The sequence below is a fragment of the Euphorbia lathyris genome, chromosome 3 (assembly GCF_963576675.1).
Source record: "Euphorbia lathyris chromosome 3, ddEupLath1.1, whole genome shotgun sequence".
NCBI lineage: Eukaryota > Viridiplantae > Streptophyta > Magnoliopsida > Malpighiales > Euphorbiaceae > Euphorbia > Euphorbia lathyris.
In genome coordinates, this window is record NC_088912.1 from 66,491,313 (window position 1) to 66,511,520 (window position 20,208).

Consider the following 20,208-nt stretch of genomic DNA (forward strand, 5'->3'; position numbering starts at 1 on the left):
TTAATGGCTAAGACATTTCAAAACGATCAAATCTACAGATTTCCTTCTATAAAAGGACAATCGATGAACTTGGATCATTACTGAAGCATCGAAAGAAAAATACAAGAGAGAAAGTTTCAAAAGCACTCAAATACAAAAAGGATCTTACACCAACTTTTCTATTCTATGTGTAAATGCTAGATTGATTTGTAATCATCTAAAGTGTTCTTTAGTTCAAAAAGAATAAGTCTGTGATCAATAGGAATATTGAGAGTGTTAAGCTGAGTGCTTGGCTGTAAGCATTTCAGTGGTAGAGAAATCTAGGTGCTGGGTTGTAGCACTTAGTAGGAGTTGAGTAGACGAATAGAGGAATGTACTCTTGCATATTCAACTGCCTTGTAATTGGTTTGTGCTCTACCTTTAAAGAGCTCAGTATTGGATTCAAAAAGCCCGGAGGACTCTGGGGACTGGACGTAGGTAGAGAGGCCGAACCAGGATAAGTGATACTGAGTAATCTCTAAAATCTCTCTTATAATTTTATGTGTTGTTTGCTTTATTTACTCAGCATATATAAATTGCCTAAGCTGATCTTGAGTAAGTAAGTGGTGCTGAGTTAGAAGCTGACCTCCAAGAGTGTCAATTCTTAACTCTCAAGAAAACAACTTTGGTCAACATCTGACTAAAGCTGTCCTGAGATATATCTCACAAAGCTGACCAAAGGCTAAGTTAATAAATTCTCAAAATAACTTCCAGTCAGCTTAATTAAAACGCGAAAAAGTTAAATTAGTTCCTAACCCCCCTGGAACTAATTACTAGGGACCAACAGTGAATACTATGAAGTCTATATTATGTGAAAACTTTGACATGAAAGATGTAGGAGAATCAAATGTCATACTTGGGATCAAGATAACTAGGTCTGAAAATGGAATTTCATTGAGAAGATTCTAAAGAATTACTTTGACTGTAAACCTACGTACACACCTTATGACCCAAGTGCAATGCTTTTCAATAACACTAGAGACAGTGTAAGGCCCTGTTCTTTATTACTTAATTTCAGTAACAATCAGTTCAGTTCAGTTCAGTAGTAATCAGTTTAGTTTAGTTCAGTTCAGTTCAGTTCAGTTCAGTATTCAGTTTCAGTATTCAATAATTTATCATTGTTTATTATAATTATTATATATTATTATTATTTATATATAATTTATTATTATTATCATTATTTATTTATAATTTCAGCAATTTATTATAATTATTATAATTTATTATATATTAATTTATCTATTTTCATTATAATTATATTTATATATAATTTATGCTTTGTCATTATATATATTATCATTATTTATTATAATTATAATTATTTGGTGCAACTTATTTGCAAATTTTGCGAAAAGTAAATAAATATTATATTAATACGTTTACATTACAATGCTCTAAAAAATTAACTGGCTCAACTACCTTAATATCTCAAATAGTGCAATTTTATCCCTAATATTAGAAGCCAATAGCAATTTTACCCTTAACATTGATAAATTGAGTCAAGATTTTGTATTCATATGAAAATTCATATTTAGACGTTAGGAGTAAAATAACCCCGGACCCAAAACGTTAAAGGTATTTTTGTACCTTAATACTTAATTGTAATAAAAAGTTAAGAGTGTGTATTCATATAAAAATTTGTATTTAATTTCATAGGCTTTAAATTATATATAAATTTGTGTTTGTATGTAATTTATATTTTTAATTTAAATTAGACTCATTTTTATTTAATGTCATAGGATTTTATCGAGCCTAGATTTTATTTGATATTTAATTTAGTTTAATCTTTAATAATATGTTTATTTATTATTGATATTATTTTTTTTGGTAGAAATATTATTATTATTATTATTATTATTATTATTATAAGCTTATTAATGTCCAATATTATCATTAAATTATTTTAAAGTCTAATATCATCATTATTGTTACGTTCGATTAAATTCGGTTAAGTTCGGTATCATTCAGTTAAGTTCAGTAGCATTCAGTTAAATTCAGTTCAGTTCAGTATTCAGTATCATTCAGTTCAGTTCAGTTCAGTAGCATTCAGTAATAAAGAACAGAGCCTAAGACAATCAAAGTATGTTAGCATAATTGGCAGTCTCCGCTATGCCACTGATTGTACTAGACCCGACATAGCTTATACAGTAAAATCTCTATATAGGAATACATTTGGGACCGGGCTATTTGTATAACAATTGGGAGGTTATTACTAAATAGAGTTTGGTATAATAAAAATTTTCAACACATAAAATTTTAAATTGGAGGCATGGTTAAGGAATATGAAATAATACCACTTGAAATTGGTTAAGATTATCATAGCCATGCATGGTTTATATATAAAATGTATAACAATAGACATTAATGGAACTAATTAAATATTTAGAATTTTAATTTAGAGTTTAGGTTTTCAATATATAGATAATTGGAAGAGTTTTAAGGGAAAAATATACACAATATTTAGAATACTAAATATTTATAATTTCAAGTTATAGTACGTGTTTCCAACTCATAGATAATTTTAATAGTTTTTTTTAATATTTTATAATTTAGTTTGAATTCTTATTATATATATAATTATTACTATATAGATGCATAGTTTCTAAAGGTGAGACTTGAAAAGTATATAACAAATAACGTTTGGGAGGTTATTCCTATTTATAACTGGCCCAAGTTGGGACCGAGTTTTTTTTATAACAAAATAAAGGTTATTCTTATATAGAGTATTCCTATATAGAGGTTTTACTATATCATGGATTATTGTGTAGATTTACTAGTAGACCTAGTGTTGAACATTGGACTGCTATAAAAAGGGTCATTAGATACATTAAAAGAACCATGAAACTTAGATTACATTACCAAAGGTTTCTAACTTTCCATGATGGATATAACAATGCTGACTAGAACACCATGTCAGATGATTACAAGGGAACTAGTGGCTATATTTTTAGTATAACTGGCGGTGATGTTTCATGAAAGTCTAAGAAACTGACTATTTTAGCTCAATCAACTATGGAATTAGAACTTATTGCACTAGCCACATCTAGTGAAAAAGTAGGTTGGTTGAGAAGTCTGTTAGCCGAGATTCCCTTATGGGAAAAACCGATTCCAGCAATATTGATCCACTACGATAGTATCGTAACTATTGCTAAAATCCATAACCGTTATTATAATGGTAAAAAACGACAGATACTTCGTAAGCACAACACTGTTAGAGAGCTACTCTCTAAAGGAGTTGTTAGAGTGGATCATATACGTTCTGAAGAGAATTTAGCCGATCATTTGATGAAAGGATTAACTAGAGAGAAAATCCAAAGTACTGTAAAAAGCGTGGGACTTATGCCCCTACATTGATGAATTATACATAATGGTAACTCAACCTATAGACTAGAGATCCTAAGATATAGGTTCAATGGGCAACACCAAGTTGTGATGTAATACGAGTTAGATCATGCATTTGAAGTATGAATTTCCTGAAGTGACATTAGGTTGAGATAATAGAAACTCTTAATGAGATCTATACTCCATTTAGAGTGAAGTGCATAGTCACAGGAATACTTCTGACATACTCACCTATATAAATATGGAAGTGGGGCCACTTCCTATGAGTGTAGGGCAAAACTCTAGAGCATCCGTTATACCGGGACAGATGTGTATGGCCATAAACGCACGAGCTACTTGAATTACACTCCGAAAAGAATTTAGTGTGATACAATGCCAAAGATAGAGTTCAAGACTACGAGTTACTCTAGTATAATCTGAATTATACTCACTACGTAAAGGTTCAAATCGAAAGATACACTTGTCTATGTTTGACTTTATGTCACTGCTCAGTTAAATGTTTTTTAAAAATTTAAGTGGGGAATTGTTGGGCTAGACCACTTGGTCCAAATTGAATTTGTAAAAGAAACATTAAAGGCTTTGTTTTCAAAGAGTTAAATGAAGTGTAAAGTATCGCACATTGCTTAAATATTATTTTGGAATGCTATTTATAAAGAAGGTCACCTAGATGATGCTTGACCACCATATGGGCGCGCCGTCATCGTCCATTTGACCGACCGATCTGAACCGTGTTGGTGTAAACACTATGTTTATTGAGAAAATATTATTTATTTATTTAATTAATTTTAGGAATTCATTTAATTAACATAATTATTATTTTCCTCAACAGCTATATTGATTTGGTCCACACAAATCGTGTAACTTGTTTCACCACTACTCTATTTTCTCTCCCTATTTTCGCTCTACTAGAGCAGTAAACTCAACACCTATTTTTTCTTTTATATTTAGCTATGTTATTTCGTTTTGTATACATTGCAAAAATTCTTTATACTTCCCTTACAAAATTGAAACTGAGCAATTATTGAGTGTATTATGACCGGGTTCATACTGTGCAATACGAATTCGTATTTACTGTGAGTGAGCTGTTTTATTTTGGAGGTGGTCGAATTATACGACTGTTTGCACTAATTTGAAGGCAATTCGACCAACTTCTTAAAGAAAACGACTTCGTATGCAATTCAACCTATTACAGTATTCGGTAAAATTGTGTTTTTCGTGTTTCTGTTTTAACAAAAGCAAATATAAATTCGAGACGGAGGAACACATAAAAGGGGTAAAACTCGAACATGAGCTTTTAACTGCTTCAACCAACAGCTTATAAGTGGTTTATGATAATAATCTAGCGAATACAATAACATATATATATATATATATATATAATAGAGAAAACATAAAAAATGAAATGGCTATCTTATAGAGGGGCATCTTCACGAGGAAGAAAAAGAGGACCCAACATTGCTTCACACTCCTTCATGAGCTTGTAAAGCAAATCTGTGGAAAAGAAGGGTTGCTGCATAGCCTTAGCCTTGGGCATTGACGTAAATTCGAATTTCTTTCCTGTCCTCTTGTTGTGCTTCTTCACTATCTTTATCAATCCTGCTTTCATTTCATTTCATTTATTTACAATTACACTGTTCTATATATAATATATAAATATCTGTGATTGTAAGGAGTAGCTATGAGTTTTTTCAGAGAAAGAGGTACGTACCTGTAAAATTGAGGACACTGTAATTAAGCAGCAGAACCATTTCTCCATGAAAATTTAAGATATCCTTCTGCACTTTTAACTTAATTTCTTCTTCATCATCCTCCAAGTTTGCTGCCCTAATTTGCAGCTCCTGCTATTTTAATTGCTTCAGCCAAATAACCAAATATAGAAGAAATTAACAAGTGAAGTGATTAATGAAAGCAAAGTACCTTTAATCGGATGATATAATCTTCCTCCTTATCAACATAAAAAGTGTTCACTTTCTTGAGTTCATTATCCAATAATCTAGTAAAACCAATGATTAGTCTCATATTATTGACTTGTAAGAATCTTCTGGTTGCAAATCTTGGCCATCTTCTATAAATAATATTATTGGCTTTGGATCTAGGATTAATCAGCTTCAATTGCTTCTTCAGTTTCTTATAAGATATGAACTGACCTTTCCACTCTGGAAAGGTTCTCTCTATCTCCTCTCTTAGCCTCTTTCCGTACTTCATTTTTTCAATTCTTAATTTCTGTTTTTTTTTTTTGGAGATGAGAATGAACTAATTAATAATATTCTTTAGACAGAATATTCTGTTAATATTCTAATTAATGTAACATCGATTCAATCGACTACCAAGATAAAAATACATTGTTGGTTCATTCTATTCTTCAAAGCCAAAAAGAGCCACGTACGCAAGAATATTTAAATCAATGGAAAATTAGTTTTGTTTGGACGCATAATATATTCCATTCTAACATAGAATCCAAGAAATTTGATGCATTTCCTAACAGAAATTTTAGAGTAAGGTTATAACTTGGAATTAACTAAATGGGACTTTTTTAATTACCCACTGTACGTACCTTAATAAAAGAGCTTGGCCGGCAAGCATCATCTGCACCAATCGCACACAGAACTGGGAATCCAATTATCCCAACTGTTTGTCTGTGTTCAAAACAAGGAGTTGATGGTGTTCTTTTTGGTCTTTATAGCATTACATTACCAGAATTAGCCAATTATACTTTGTGGTTCTTAATTTTGTAGCTGTAATGCGCAATCACGTGGTATGTAATTTTTCTTTTTTTTTTCTAAATTGAATTTGTTCACATTTTTTTCCTATATATACGTGTTATATCGGAGTGGTCAAGAACCAATTTTTAAGTACCAATATAAAACTTTTCAAAATTAAGCTATATTGTGTTTAAGATTTTTAACATGTAAAAAAATTTGTGTCTAATAGAAAAAATCGTATTTAGGGCAAAAAAAAAAAATAGAAATTTGAATTCAAGGAAGACCAAACAGGCCAAAAAAAATTAGAATTTTGGATTTAGAGATTGCCCCAATTTTGGATACTATTTAATTTAGCACTCAATCATTATTTCTTGGAAACAGGGGGGCCGGAATCACCACATCCTCAAATTTCGTGGAGACAGAAGAACCGAAACTACTCGTGGACATGGTGGTTCCGGTGACCGGAGGGGGCCGGACCCTCCGGTCTCCGCCCCTAGTAATGTGTATAAAATTGATATAAAAGTAGTGATAGGGAGTTGGAATCCTAATAATCTTATTTATTGATTTAATTTCAATTCAAAAATTAATATAAAAATTATTATTAGATACTAACTGTTAGCTTTGCTTCAAAACAAAAAACTATTAGCTTACCCAATTAGCTTAATTCACTATAGGATGAATGGAATCTACTTGTCTCAGACAATCCAAACTGAGCTAGGGACTTGAAACGGAAAAATCCCAAAGTAAATTTCTACCAAAATACTTTGTTCCTTAGCCAAAACAAACTCGCCTAGGACCAAGGCTCTATACATAATGAGAAGAATTAACGTCCCTTCCAATAAACTCGAATATGTAAACACCAACGACAACCGTATGAGCCAAAACCAACCATAATTTATTTTGAAATGAAACAACACATTTAATGGAAGTCGCTCAATTTGAAAACCAAATCCCTTCATGTGCTCTTAACACATTGTTTGGTTGAAATGTAATTAATGTAATGTAATGTAAGGTAAATGAGGTGTATGAAATAACTTATTGTATTTGGATGAAATGCAAGGTGGGTGATAATTTAATAATGTAATTATATATAAAATTGTTGTTATATCCTTTTATTTGTATAAATAAAATAAAAGACAAAAATTAATTTTGTAAGAAAAAGATATGTATCATGATGCTTCCAATTTGGAGCGTAAGGAAAATAACACAAAATTCATCATCACCTACCCTCACTTACTATATCTCTCAATTACACCTCAAAACAAATAAGGTTACCTAATTACACTTACCATCACCTACCATCATCCAAACAATCTCTAAGAAAAAGCTTCATGCTAGTGACACATGGCATCATATCTAGGGTGGAACGATGGCGGTTGGAAGGGACCTCTATGGAAATCGCATGCTTCACAAAATGACGTATGTATGGTGCGACTGAACTCCTCACTTACCACAGAGAAGGGATCACGTGTTACACAGAACATCAATTATCGTTTCATCATTAAGGGACTTGGCTTCTGGTATTTGTTTCTACTTCAATTCATCACTGGAATGATTAGATAGTCTCTCCTCCACTTTCAACTCTTGATCGTCGCAACTGAACGAAGCCTTAAACAACTTGAAAAAAAATCGAGGGGGGGACATATGAAAACAACAAATATACGAAGCTAGACATGTGTTCATATCAGAGGAAGTAAGCACATGTGTCATGAGGATAGCCTCTGCATCAAGCTAAACGAGGGTATATAACTGGTAAGCCACATGGATGTAAGTTAAGAAGAGTTCTGAAATTGCACCAACAATCGTCCTTAATTCCACGATTGGAATCACATGATGATAATTTTAGAAATCGCAAACTGTCGCTAGATGCTAGTGGATATTCCCCACTCAAAGGCTGGCATATGTCCATGAGCTAAATTAGGGCATACAATACGGAAGACTACTAGATTTACCGTTGTCACGCTATAAATAAAACATATTTCTATGCATCTATGGTACACATGCATTGCTTACACAAAAGTCCTAATTGCATACTTTATAGTATTCACATTTCTCAACTCTGCCAACTTTAGCATCAGAATGAGGTCGTCGGTCTTCAGCCCCTCCTTAGATATTTTTTTCTGTCTTATCTCAAACACTGAAGGAACTTTAATCTATGTCAGAAGACTCTTCACATATTTACTCACATCAATTGGTATATAAATATGCATGTATATCCATCCAGATGGAACATTACGCCTTTTTTAGATAAAAAACTAATTCACTATATTTTAGTTTGTGGTGTGCGCGTTGATTTTGTTTTCAGATAGCAGGTTCATTCGGTTTAATTGCGAGGTGTTGGTAATATTGAAGAAATGTGATCTTCAGACCAAATAAAAATAAAATATGACATCAGTCTTTAGAATAAAGGTAATATTTATGTAGTACCTACATATGATCTTCTTATATAAACCAAAATACCTGTAAGATTATAATTAGAAAAAATTGCAAAATTGGATCAAATGGGAGACCTATTTACATATTTAACCAATTTACTCAACCTACTATATATCTAGATTATTTTTGTGTGACTTTCCCAAAATACCCTTAACCTTCCCAGACTTTTGATCTTCCTCTCTTCATTTATATTGTGAAATCTGCACCATTTCTCTTCATCACCATGTCTTTCTCTTCTTCCTCTCGTCATCTCTTGATTCTTCATCTTCCTATTGCTAGAAAATTAAGTCATGGTTCTTCATCTTCCTGTTTCTTCTCGTCTATTGGTTTCTTTCTGCTTGTGCAGATCGAAGAAATCGTTATTCTACGTTATTTTCATCGTTTTTCTGCGTTTATCATATGGTTATCGACGATTTTAATGGTGAAAGGCAGGAAAAATGTAAGTATCTATTGTTTTCTCTTTGTTTTTTTCTTCCAGAAAATCACTTCGCGTAATCTGGTTTCGCGAAGGTCTGCCAGGAGAAAGAACCTGAAATGTGATGATTTGACTTCACGAAAACGGATTACGCGAAGTCTGTGCAAAGAAAAGTTCATGATTTTTCGCTTTGCAGACTTCGCGTAATCAGTTTTCGTGAAGCCAAATCGTCATTTTTCTGCTTAACACGGTTAAATTTTTCTAAAGGTGGTTGAATACATAACATTCCTTTTAGGAAGATGGTGTACTTGGGTGTAGAGGAGATGACTTTCCTTCTGATACATGGAGAAATTTCCATCAAGATTGGTTACATTGACTTTGAAATGATTTGTTAGGAGTTTATTGTGGCAATCTTGTTGTAAATTTTGATAATGTTATGATTTTAATGTTGTTATTGTGACAATCTTGTTGTAAATTTTGATAATGTTATGATTTTAATGTTAGAATCTCTTGTTATTATGTCTTTTTTGTTATATACTATTTCGCAGATTTTGCAATATGCGAAGTCTGTGAAGATAAAAATGCTTAAAAATACGTCTTTTATCTTCACATACTTCGCATATTGCGAAATCTACGAATTAAAATCATCTATTGAACTAAACATTATCTTCGCAAATCTGCGAAGTCAGACGGGAGGGAGAAAGGCGAAAGGCTAAAATTTTTCTAAGTGTTATATATATATTTAGTAGAGGTGGCAATTTCTGACACGAAAACACGATTACAGAGCCAACCCGACTGACACGACACGATTGATACGAAAATCATTTTTCTAGCATTTATAACATATAAAACCATATGGAACATAAATATGAGATAACACGATATTGACACGAAACACGATAATTGCCAGGTCTAATATTTATGGTATTTTGGAAAAGTCACACAAAAATAGTTTAGATATATAGTAGATTGAGTAAATGGGTTAAATATGTAAATGACTCTCCCATTTGATCCAGTTTTATAATTTTTTCTTATAATTATTTGTTTCCTTTTTTAGTAGAGCAGAAATGCCAGTTACTTTATGGGAGCTGATAGCGGTCATGTTCACTGAAGAGTTACTTTTTCAATTTCCAAAGACATTTCAATAATATTATATATATTTCAATGATACCTAAACCTTTCAATGGTATTATATATATTTTATTTATTGCATATCGAATAAGCACATTGTTGATGTTATAGATTATGTTCGTTTGGTAGATGGATTTGCACTTAACAATTTTGCTTCGACGAAGTTCTTCGTAAATCTAGAAATTCCTGAAATTATTTCCTTTATTGGAACGTACAGTACATGATCTTCATTCTGTATTCTTTTATTCTCGAAAACCTTAAATGCACTTCATTTGTAATGTGGTTTCCTAATAAGAGGATAAAAAATTGATACATTTTCTTTAAAAGAAAAAAAAACATTGTTTAGATTGCGCGCATCACTAATATCGAGGTTGAAAAGGACCTGAACCAAAAGACTATTTTTGAATATCAGCTTGTTGATATTCACACAGACAATGTCATGTTATAAAACTTTGTTTAAAAAAAGAAATTATTTTTCAAAAAATAATGCGCCATTTTTTTTTTCTTTTACTGACTTGCATACCTATGCACGGAACAAAGTTTACTTGTAGAGCAAAGATTAAGGAAATGGATTCTTCAGAATGTTGGTAACATCCAACATGTCTAAGATGTAAAAACAGTATCCAGAATTTTGATGACAAGTTATGGTGCAAGAATTGCAGATTTATTGATGAACTTCCATTTACATGGTATAATCAAATTAGTTACTTTATTTACATTTGTAAATTGATGACTATTATTGCCTTAAATATATTTTTCATTCCTATTGAAATTCACAGATATAGGCTCAAATTAATTGTTGAAGATGGGACATGAGTTGCAAGTTTTGTGTTTTTTGGGTATATGGTTGTTGAATTGATTGGTATTTCTGCAAGTAATCTATCAAGTGGTTTTAAATATAGAACTGAGATACCTTCTGTTATGGCCAAAATTATCAGGGTTACTCATGTTTTCCAGGTTCAACTTAGCAATTTGGTTGAAGATAACATATATAACATTCAAACTTGTGTTTGTCTTCAAATACACTTTTTTAACACCAAAGGAAGAAATATCAAGCCTTGTCTCACCACCGTCAACCCATCTGAAGTCTCTCATGTCCCAATACTCTATTATTATAGCCCAAAAAATGCTACGATTTGATGATCAACCATCATTTTTGGAGAAGTCCAGTGTAGAAAATGCCAATAAAGAGGAGGCGCAATGAATATGTGTTAAAAAAAAAAAAAAACTACTTCATTTACATTATGTGTTTCTTACATGTAATTAATCTTTTTATTTCTTAGATCATCATCAATGTCATAAAAAAAACATTAAGGTGAGAGAACTTTGGTCTTGAAAAAAATATGGTTAGTATTTAAAAAAACAGTTTACTCATCTGTTTTTTTTTTTTTTTTAATTATTAAACATGTAATTTTTCTTTTTAACATTCATTACAGATGACTTTTCAGGAAGCGGGAACAATTTCAAATGTTTTAACTAATTATTTCTGAAAGAATTACTTTATGTAATATTGCATTATTAGCTATGCACTGTTTGGTACATAACTTTTTGGAAAAAATTAGCAAAAAGTTAAAGGTTTGAGTCATTTTAAAGGTTTTAACCGGCATGATGTTTGATGAAAAGATGTTTGAAAGAGCTTATTGAGTCCAAAAGGCTAATTTTGAAAATGCTGATTTTATGAAATTTTTCAATTAGCATATTAATCAATCTCTTTTGATAAACATTTTTACCCCTAATTACTACTCTTTAACCCTAAAGAGAGGCTTTATCATCTATCTATTTATCATTTTACATCAACTAAGTTTTACCAAACAAATTTTAACAAACACAATATCTAAAAGAGGATGCAACAGCCAGCCTCCACTAAATACAGAAGAAAGTACAGTAGTGTAGATCAATTACACACATGACAAATGTTTGGAGATGATAAAGTCCACTCAGCTTTCCATGCGATACAGAGCAGCTTTTGGGCTGAGATCAGAACTCCGTCGGAGGTTTTAATCTCATCAGTCTTCTAATTCTATCTTTATCTGTATTCTCCAGCAATCCCTTCAAATAATCCAACACTAAATTAGTCTTTGACATGCAAGAATTGGCAATTATAGAAAAACCATAGCCATCTACCAGGTCTCCGCAGCAAAAATACAAAGATGCCACAAGGTTATAACAAAGTTGCCATGTTACTAAATAGCAGAATTGAAATTTCCAGACAGTTCAAGAGGAAGCTGTTTCTATTCTGCTATATTTCCTCTATTTAAATCCTTCATCAAGTCATGATGAAGGTCTATTATTAAGCCTTTGATATCACACTCAAGTTCAAACCAAATAAGCAAAATACGCAAGTAGCCATCAAACAAGATCAGGAACTTTGTGCCTTCGACTTTTATAAGACAACATGACTTGTTGTAACAGTTTGAAACAACAACAACAACAACAAAGCCTTAGTCCCGAAATGATTCGGGGTCGGCTAACATGAACCATCATATAAAACCGTGAAAATCAAGTCCTGTCAGCGACACAGATTCGCTCCCTCCACTCCGTCCTATCCACTACCATATTTTCCTCAATTCCCAATAAACTCATATCACTCTCGATCACCCTCCTCCAAGTTTGCTTAGGTCTTCCCCTACCCCTCACCACTACATCCCTTTGCCACTCTTCGGTTCTCCTAACCGGCGCATCAAGCGCTCTACGTCTCACATGGCCAAACCACCTTAGTCGGTTTTCTCTCATTTTATTCTCAATAGATGTGACCCCTACTTTTGTCCTAATTATTTCATTACGCACCCGGTCCTTTCTCGTGTGACCACACATCCATCTCAACATACGCATCTCCGCCACCGACATCTTATGGATGTGGCAGTGTTTCACTGCCCAACACTCCGTACCATATAACAATGCTGGTCTAATTGCCGTCCGGTAGAATTTTCCCTTCAATCTATTAGGCATGCCGGGATCACAAAGGAAACCCGTAGCACTCTTCCACTTCGACCAACCAGCTTTAATCCTATGAGCAACATCTCCATCTACTTCTCCATCCGTTTGGATAGTAGATCCTAAATACCGGAAGCAATCCGAGGCCTGAACAACTCTCCCATCTAGGGTGATTGTCCCTGCCTCCCTACTCCTACGGCCGCTAAACTTACACTCCAAATATTCTGTCTTACTTCGACTCAACTTAAAGCCTCTAGATTCTAGAGTTTGCCTCCATAGTTCCAACTTCATCTCCACTCCTTCTTTCGTCTCATCAACCAACACAATATCATCTGCAAACAGCATGCACCATGGTATACCATCTTGAAGTGAACTTGTTAGTTCATCCATAACGATGGCAAAAAGAAATGGGCTTAGTGCGGAACCTTGATGCATTCCAATCGTAATAGGAAACTCTTCAGTCTTCCCAACACTAGTACGTACACTCGTGCATACTCCCTCATACATGTCCTTTATGATGTCAATATATTTCCGCGAAATGCCTTTCCTTATCAAGGCCCACCAAAGTACTTCCCTTGGTACCTTATCATATGCTTTCTCCAAGTCAATGAAAACCATATGCAAGTCTTTCTTCTTATTTCGATAGTGCTCCATTAATTGTCTCAATAGATGGATGGCTTCCATAGTTGATCTTCCCGGCATAAAGCCAAACTGGTTTTCCGAGATCTTCACCGTCCTCCTTAGCCTTTGTTCAATCACTCGCTCCCAAAGTTTCATAGTGTGACTCATTAATTTGATTCCCCGATAGTTGGCACAATCTTGGACATCGCCTTTGTTCTTATACAAAGGGATTAAGGTACTTTTCCTCCATTCTGATGGCATCTTATTGTTTCTCCAAATTTTGTTGAAGAACGTCGTCAACCATTCGATTCCTCTTTCTCCCAAACATCTCCAAATCTCAATAGGGATGCCATCAGGTCCTACTGCTTTCTTCAACTTCATCTTACTTAATGCCATTTTGACTTCACCCTTTTGAATTCTTCGCAGGCATTCATGATTTATCATATCGTGATGGATACTTATATCTCCAACATCTTGTTGGCGATCTCCATTAAATAAGTCATCAAAATAGGACCTCCATCGTTCCTTGATATCCTTATCTCCAACTAGGACTTTCTGGTCCACATCCTTCACACATTTAATTTTTCCGAGATCTCGCGTCTTCCTATCTCTCATCCGAGCAATTCTATATATGTCTCTTTCCCCTTCTTTCGTATCCAATCTTGTATACAGATCCCGATTCACCTTTGCTCTAGCATCTCGTATGACCTTCTTTACTTCCCTTTTAGCCTCTTTGTATTTTTCGTAGTTCTCGTCACTCCTACATTTCCCCAATAGTTTATAGGATTCTCTCTTACTCTTTACTGCTTGTCGTACTTCTTCTGTCCACCAAGATGTGTCCTTACCCGGTGGCATGCTACCTTTAGATTCCCCTAGAACTTCCTTCGCTACTTCCCTTATACTATGCTCCATCTTATTCCATATCGAATCTGTATCTGAATCCATATTGCAAGTCCAAATATCTTTTTTGGTCATCTCATCCACAAATTTTTGTTGATTCTCCCCTTGCAATTTCCACCACTTAATCTTAGTCTCTACTTGAGGTGTTTGTTTTCTTATACATTTCCTACTTCGAAAATCTAGCACCACTACTCTATGTTGGGTTGTCGTACTCTCACCAGGGATCACCTTACAATCAATATAACTCTTTCTCCAAGCACTCCTTACTAAGAAGAAGTCAATTTGGCTCGCATTACCGCCACTCCGATAAGTCACTAAGTGGGATGTTCTCTTCATAAACCATGTGTTCATGATACTCAAGTCATAGGCTGATGCGAATTCCAAAATATCATTTCCTGCTTCATTCTTATCTCCAAAACCATACCCTCCATGAACACTCTCAAACCCATCTCGCCTAGAACCCACGTGTCCATTGAGATCACCCCCTAGTACCATTTTTTCACCCCTAGGAACCTGTTGCACCACTTCCTCTAAGTCATCCCAAAAAGCTTGTCTTATAGACACATCTAATCCTATTTGTGGCGCATATGCACTAATGACATTCACAACCTCATCCCCTATCACTAGCTTAACACTCATAATTCTATCGCTCTTCCTAGACACCGCTACTACCTCATCAATATACGCCCTATTAATAAGAATACCTACTCCATTTCTACCCTTATCCTTTCATGAGTACCAAAGCTTATAACCCCAAGGAGCTATCTCTCTAGCCTTGGCTCCAACCCACTTGGTTTCTTGTAGGCATAATATATTTATTCTCCTCCTCTTCATAACATCTACAATTTCAGCTAATCTTCCTGTCAAAGAACCTATGTTCCATGTCCCAAAGCGTAACCTACTACCCTTACCCCTACCCCTACCATTACCGTGGACTAGCTTATTTACCCGCAACCCTTGCATATTTGACACCACCCCCGGGTCCTGGGGTGGCGCGCCGCTTCGGGGCGACGACCTAGCAACCCTTGCACATTTATCACTAAAAAAAAAAAATTTGAAATCTTCTTAGTGCTTCGCAGTTTCTACCATCTTGAATATGATGACCAGAAGTAACTGAAACTCTTTTTACTATCAATTTGATAAGGCAAGTCATAACAATTCCACAACAGCTAAAAATGAAGTTTGATTTCGAATGCCAATCAAAACTAAAAAGCTTTCAGTTAGCATTTCTACCTTCCAAACGATTTCATCCAGGCATAAGCATATCTTTCCATACTTGTCTAGGAAAAGGCGCTCTGTTGGAGGCTTCCCACATACATCCTTTACAGACGAGGTAATAGCAAAAATGACTTCTGCCACTACAGAAACACCAGCCAGGAAAAAACAAAATTAAATACTCAGAAATAAAATCATCACTAATATGATAGCCGGTACTTTTCACCTGGTCAGTCACCCTTAGATCTAAACTTATTAGAATTCAAGGGTGGAGATTAAAATCATCCTAAACCTTAGATGTAATAAGCCTAGATCTAACCGTGACTGACTAAACTGACTAGGTGAAAACCACCATATGATAGCACCTTGCTTCTTATCATGTTCTCATAAAATTCTACATTGCAGTCCAAATAGTAAAAGCCATAATTTCTCATGAATCAGGAGTGAAATTTTTTTCCCCATTTCATAGTAAAACATGAGTTTCGGTTGCAGTCTGTCTTTGGTAAAGATGTTAAGGAAATCTAATTAGAATATCTGAGCCTGGTCCTAACAGCATGCTAGAAACCTTTAAGTTGAGCAGCAAAATTAAAGCACTGATTTCTAGGTTAACAAATCCAGAAGAATTACTAAAAGGGCCTATAAGCTGGAGGGACTTCAACCTCACTATGATCTTCGCTTCAATAAACTAATTTGCTTCCTATCTTTGCATAAACAAGTATAGAATTTCCAAAATAAATAATATTACTTACAGGCAAGTTCATCATAATCATCCTTGCCAACGACAAAAATGCTGACATCCCCAAGCACTGTGTATACAATATAAACTGACCTGGTAAGATAAAAATAAATGAATAAAATATATTTCATGAGGACTTAGATAGGATGGGACAAAGCCATTTTGTTGAACAAAAATCCTAACAGTTAAGAACTAGTTTTAAAGTTAAGTTAGTAATATTATACTAATAAAAAGATTGTGTATAACAAGAGCTGAAAAATTTAGACTGCAGTTTCTATAGATTATAAACATCATGAATTACAGACAACATATGAGCAATCTTTAAACTCCTATCATAATAGTGAGGACGAAAAAATTCCTTCTCCTCAAATACTTTGCTGCAATGAGGCAGACCAGTAATTTCTGTGGTTTTATAGAGAAGCTAAAGAGAGTAGCAGTTTAACTTTTCCTGTTCTCTAGTTCCATGGACAAGTTACGTAAGTGCTTCTTCATAACTAATCAGTGAAAAGGGTAATAATAACAACCATGCAATCAAACTTCTAAATTAACAAGAACCACCGTCCCTTAAAACATAAGAATTACATAATCAGTGGGCAAGCAATTCAACAATTGTAACATACTTCATATGCTCAATTCTAAAAGCTACAGTTCATCCAACAAGTGATCAAAAAGTAAATTGTTTAATATTTAACCAGACATAAGTCTCAACCAGAAATATTGAAAGGTATACATGCCATTCATTTTATGTCCAAAACAGATTACAGAATTTAAAAGCAGCACTAAGTTTTTCCATTGTTAACATCAGTTGTACATTGGAATCAAAAGATGACTGCATAATTGGGTAAAAATGGAAGTAACAATAAAACCATTAAGACATTCGACTGAATCCTTGTAATGTTTTGTAATAAGAATGAAAAAGAAAAAGAGCAGTGAGATCCACGTACTTGGTTTAAATACCAATAAAACAAATGGAAGAAGTAAAATTTTATTTGCTTTTCAATTGTCTTTACAAGTCCATTGAACAAACGTCTAAAGTGTGAATAATCTTGTTAACCAGATGCCAGGGACTGGCAGGAAAAAGCTCAAAATTTAACTTGTAATGGAACCAGTACCATATCTTGTACCATTATTTTCTCAAAAGAAGACAGTAGTGACTTGTAATGTGAAGATAACATTGAGGTACAGCTATTCTATTGCAGTTCGCATGAATTATATGAAAAATTGTTCCTGCATCACAAGTTAATTACCTAAGGCACTTTTCAAGGTATGTACCTGGTCATCAACAAAAATTGGAGATAAGAACCAAAGATTAATAGCTCTAGGAAACAAGAAACCAGTATCCTGGAAAATATAGATCACAAAATTGAAAATCTATCTTGGGTGTAGAGATACATAATAGTATGCAATTTAAAAACAATATTTTGGTTGTGAAATGCACCAACAAGATTCTGATTTCCAACATAAAGAAACAAGATTCTCTCTGGAGAGCAGAAGTAACATACTTGTGGGAAGCAACAAGAAGCTCTTCATTTTTTACACCTCTAAGATTATCTTGCCCCAGCTTAACTAAGAAAGATCTCCAATGCAATCGTTCCTCAGCTGGAACTCCACTAAATCTGCAATAATATTAACCGATGAACAATTAGAATCATCTTTTGGCAGCTCTAATTGAAAGAGGTAAAAGAAAAAAGTAGTTCCTTCCATAAAACAGTCAATATTCTCATCAACTGAAATCCACCACTTCAACCACAACAACAAGTTCTCCTCCATTTCTGTAAGAAAATCTGCTCTTTGTTTTAAGACATGACATATCAAAGAATTTCCTATGATGGGAGAGTTTCCACATTTCTGTCTAAAAAAGAGAGGATATTTATTCCTTAAACTTTAACATCCGAGCTCATTCAGAAATGAAAAGCAGCACCGTTACTTATGAATGACATGGTGTGATCGAATCCATTGCATGATAAATAAAAGATACCCACACTTAGTGCTGGTTTCTAGGTCCATGGTTATTGGTACGTGACAAATACAACAGAGAAAACGGAGAACTGCAAATGGAAAACCCAAAATGCACATAAAAAATAATCAATGAGAACACATATATGCTAAAGTTTATGTGAAACTCACTGAAATTTGTTCTGATACAAATATATGATACTCATATAATCATAATATATCAGGCTTGATAGAATGTAAGATCACATGTTTAGATGATATTTGTAATTTTGATGCCACAGACCTAATAGAAGCGCATCAATGGATCTTTTGGAGATACAATCTGAAATTAAATGAAACAATCAACTTCAGCCCCATCAAATGCTATAACATTCTATTATGAATATGTGAAATATTAACACAGTTACATCACTCTTTGATGCTAAAGGAAGTGGTGCCTTTGAGGTAACTACAAGCCAATGTCTTGCCATTCTCACAGGATATGCCCTATGCAAACAACAAAATCAGTCCTGTAGCTTGGTCTAGCTTCAGTACAGACATAAACCAAGGGAAACACCCTTTTTGCAGTTTCCAATTAAAACCTATCCATTTTGATTTTGGTTCTTCTCTAATTCATGTAGAAAACATATGGTTGACTCCTATGACTTGAACAAGACAACAGCCGCATGCAATCACATTACTTGAAATATTATGATTCTGTCCTGTGCAAGAATCCCAAATTCATCTAATAATTAGTATTACTAATCCCCCTGTCAACTCTCTAAAGCCTTTTCCACGAATGAAATTAAGAAGTCATTTGAATCTGCATAAACGTCAAACCAACGAACTGAATTTTCTCCCCACTACAAACCAAATTTAAGAGCATGATACATATATAGTATCAATGTTTAGCAAAGAAAAACGAATTGCATCCTTTCAAGATCCCAATCCAGTTAGATCTATCTCACCTAATCACAAAGGGTATTCATAATCAAGATATCTATCTATGATTCCAAAAAGAAAAGTTGAACAAAAACAAGAAGAAATGAAGATTCAATCAATCTTTAATCACTGAATCATCGAGAGAAAAAAGTGGATGAGATTTATGAGTACCGTTCGATCAAGATGTTGCCTTCCACATTTGCAAACAACACTGCAAGTATCATTTTGTTGGGTCTCCTTTCGCCTTACCTTTCTCTCCAGTTCGCGTTTTTACTTTGTTCTGTATTAAATTGTCAAAATTCAAAGTCACAGCTTCAACAATGCACTTTTCAATTATTCCCCAAAACTTTGAACATTTTATGTTCACGGCCCACTGTAGCTAATTTCATGGCCTCAAGTTGGATAAATTGCGGGTCAAATACATGAATATCATAAATAACTACAAAATTACAACTAAATCGTATTATCAAACTTAATTCTTAATATGTCATTATTTTCTATATATTACAAATAAAATATGATTTTACATCCTAATTTAAAAATTCTAGACCCAATTCATAAATCCTTAACCCTAGAAAATATATCCTAGATACATAATTTATAAATTCTAATCCTTAAAATATATTAAAAATGCTGATTTTACTAATTTGACATAATTTAAAATCATTACTTGACATAGTTGTAAATAATTTTTCAAATCTGAATTTCTGTGTAAATTTCCCATAAATTGCACGGATGGTTAGGGATGGCCTAGACCGTCTCCATCATTTTTGTGGCCCGAGACATATTGTGTATTTTTTTCATATTTAAATTTAATACTATTTTAGAAATAATAAATAGTAAATACCAATATATTATTAACTATAATTCAAGTTATATAA

General features: G+C 33.6%; 2 protein-coding genes across 2 annotated transcripts; both read right to left on the reverse strand.

Annotated features, from left to right (window-relative positions):
- Positions 1-4,625: 4,625 nt before the first annotated feature.
- Positions 4,626-5,565, reverse strand: LOC136224686 (SPX domain-containing protein 1-like). The gene is made up of 3 exons (XM_066013093.1): positions 5,278-5,565; positions 5,069-5,198; positions 4,626-4,956 (listed from the first exon to the last, which is right to left on the reverse strand). The coding sequence occupies exons 1-3, from the start codon at positions 5,563-5,565 to the stop codon at positions 4,772-4,774; spliced, it is 603 nt and encodes a 200-aa protein (XP_065869165.1). The 3' UTR covers positions 4,626-4,771.
- Positions 5,566-11,860: 6,295 nt separating this feature from the next.
- On the reverse strand, positions 11,861-19,657 carry LOC136223821 (uncharacterized). Its single transcript, XM_066011994.1, has 5 exons — positions 19,499-19,657; positions 17,953-18,066; positions 16,464-16,543; positions 15,733-15,857; positions 11,861-12,093 (listed from the first exon to the last, which is right to left on the reverse strand). The coding sequence occupies exons 1-5, from the start codon at positions 19,549-19,551 to the stop codon at positions 12,022-12,024; spliced, it is 444 nt and encodes a 147-aa protein (XP_065868066.1). The 5' UTR covers positions 19,552-19,657; the 3' UTR covers positions 11,861-12,021.
- Between the last annotated feature and the right edge of the window lie 551 nt (positions 19,658-20,208).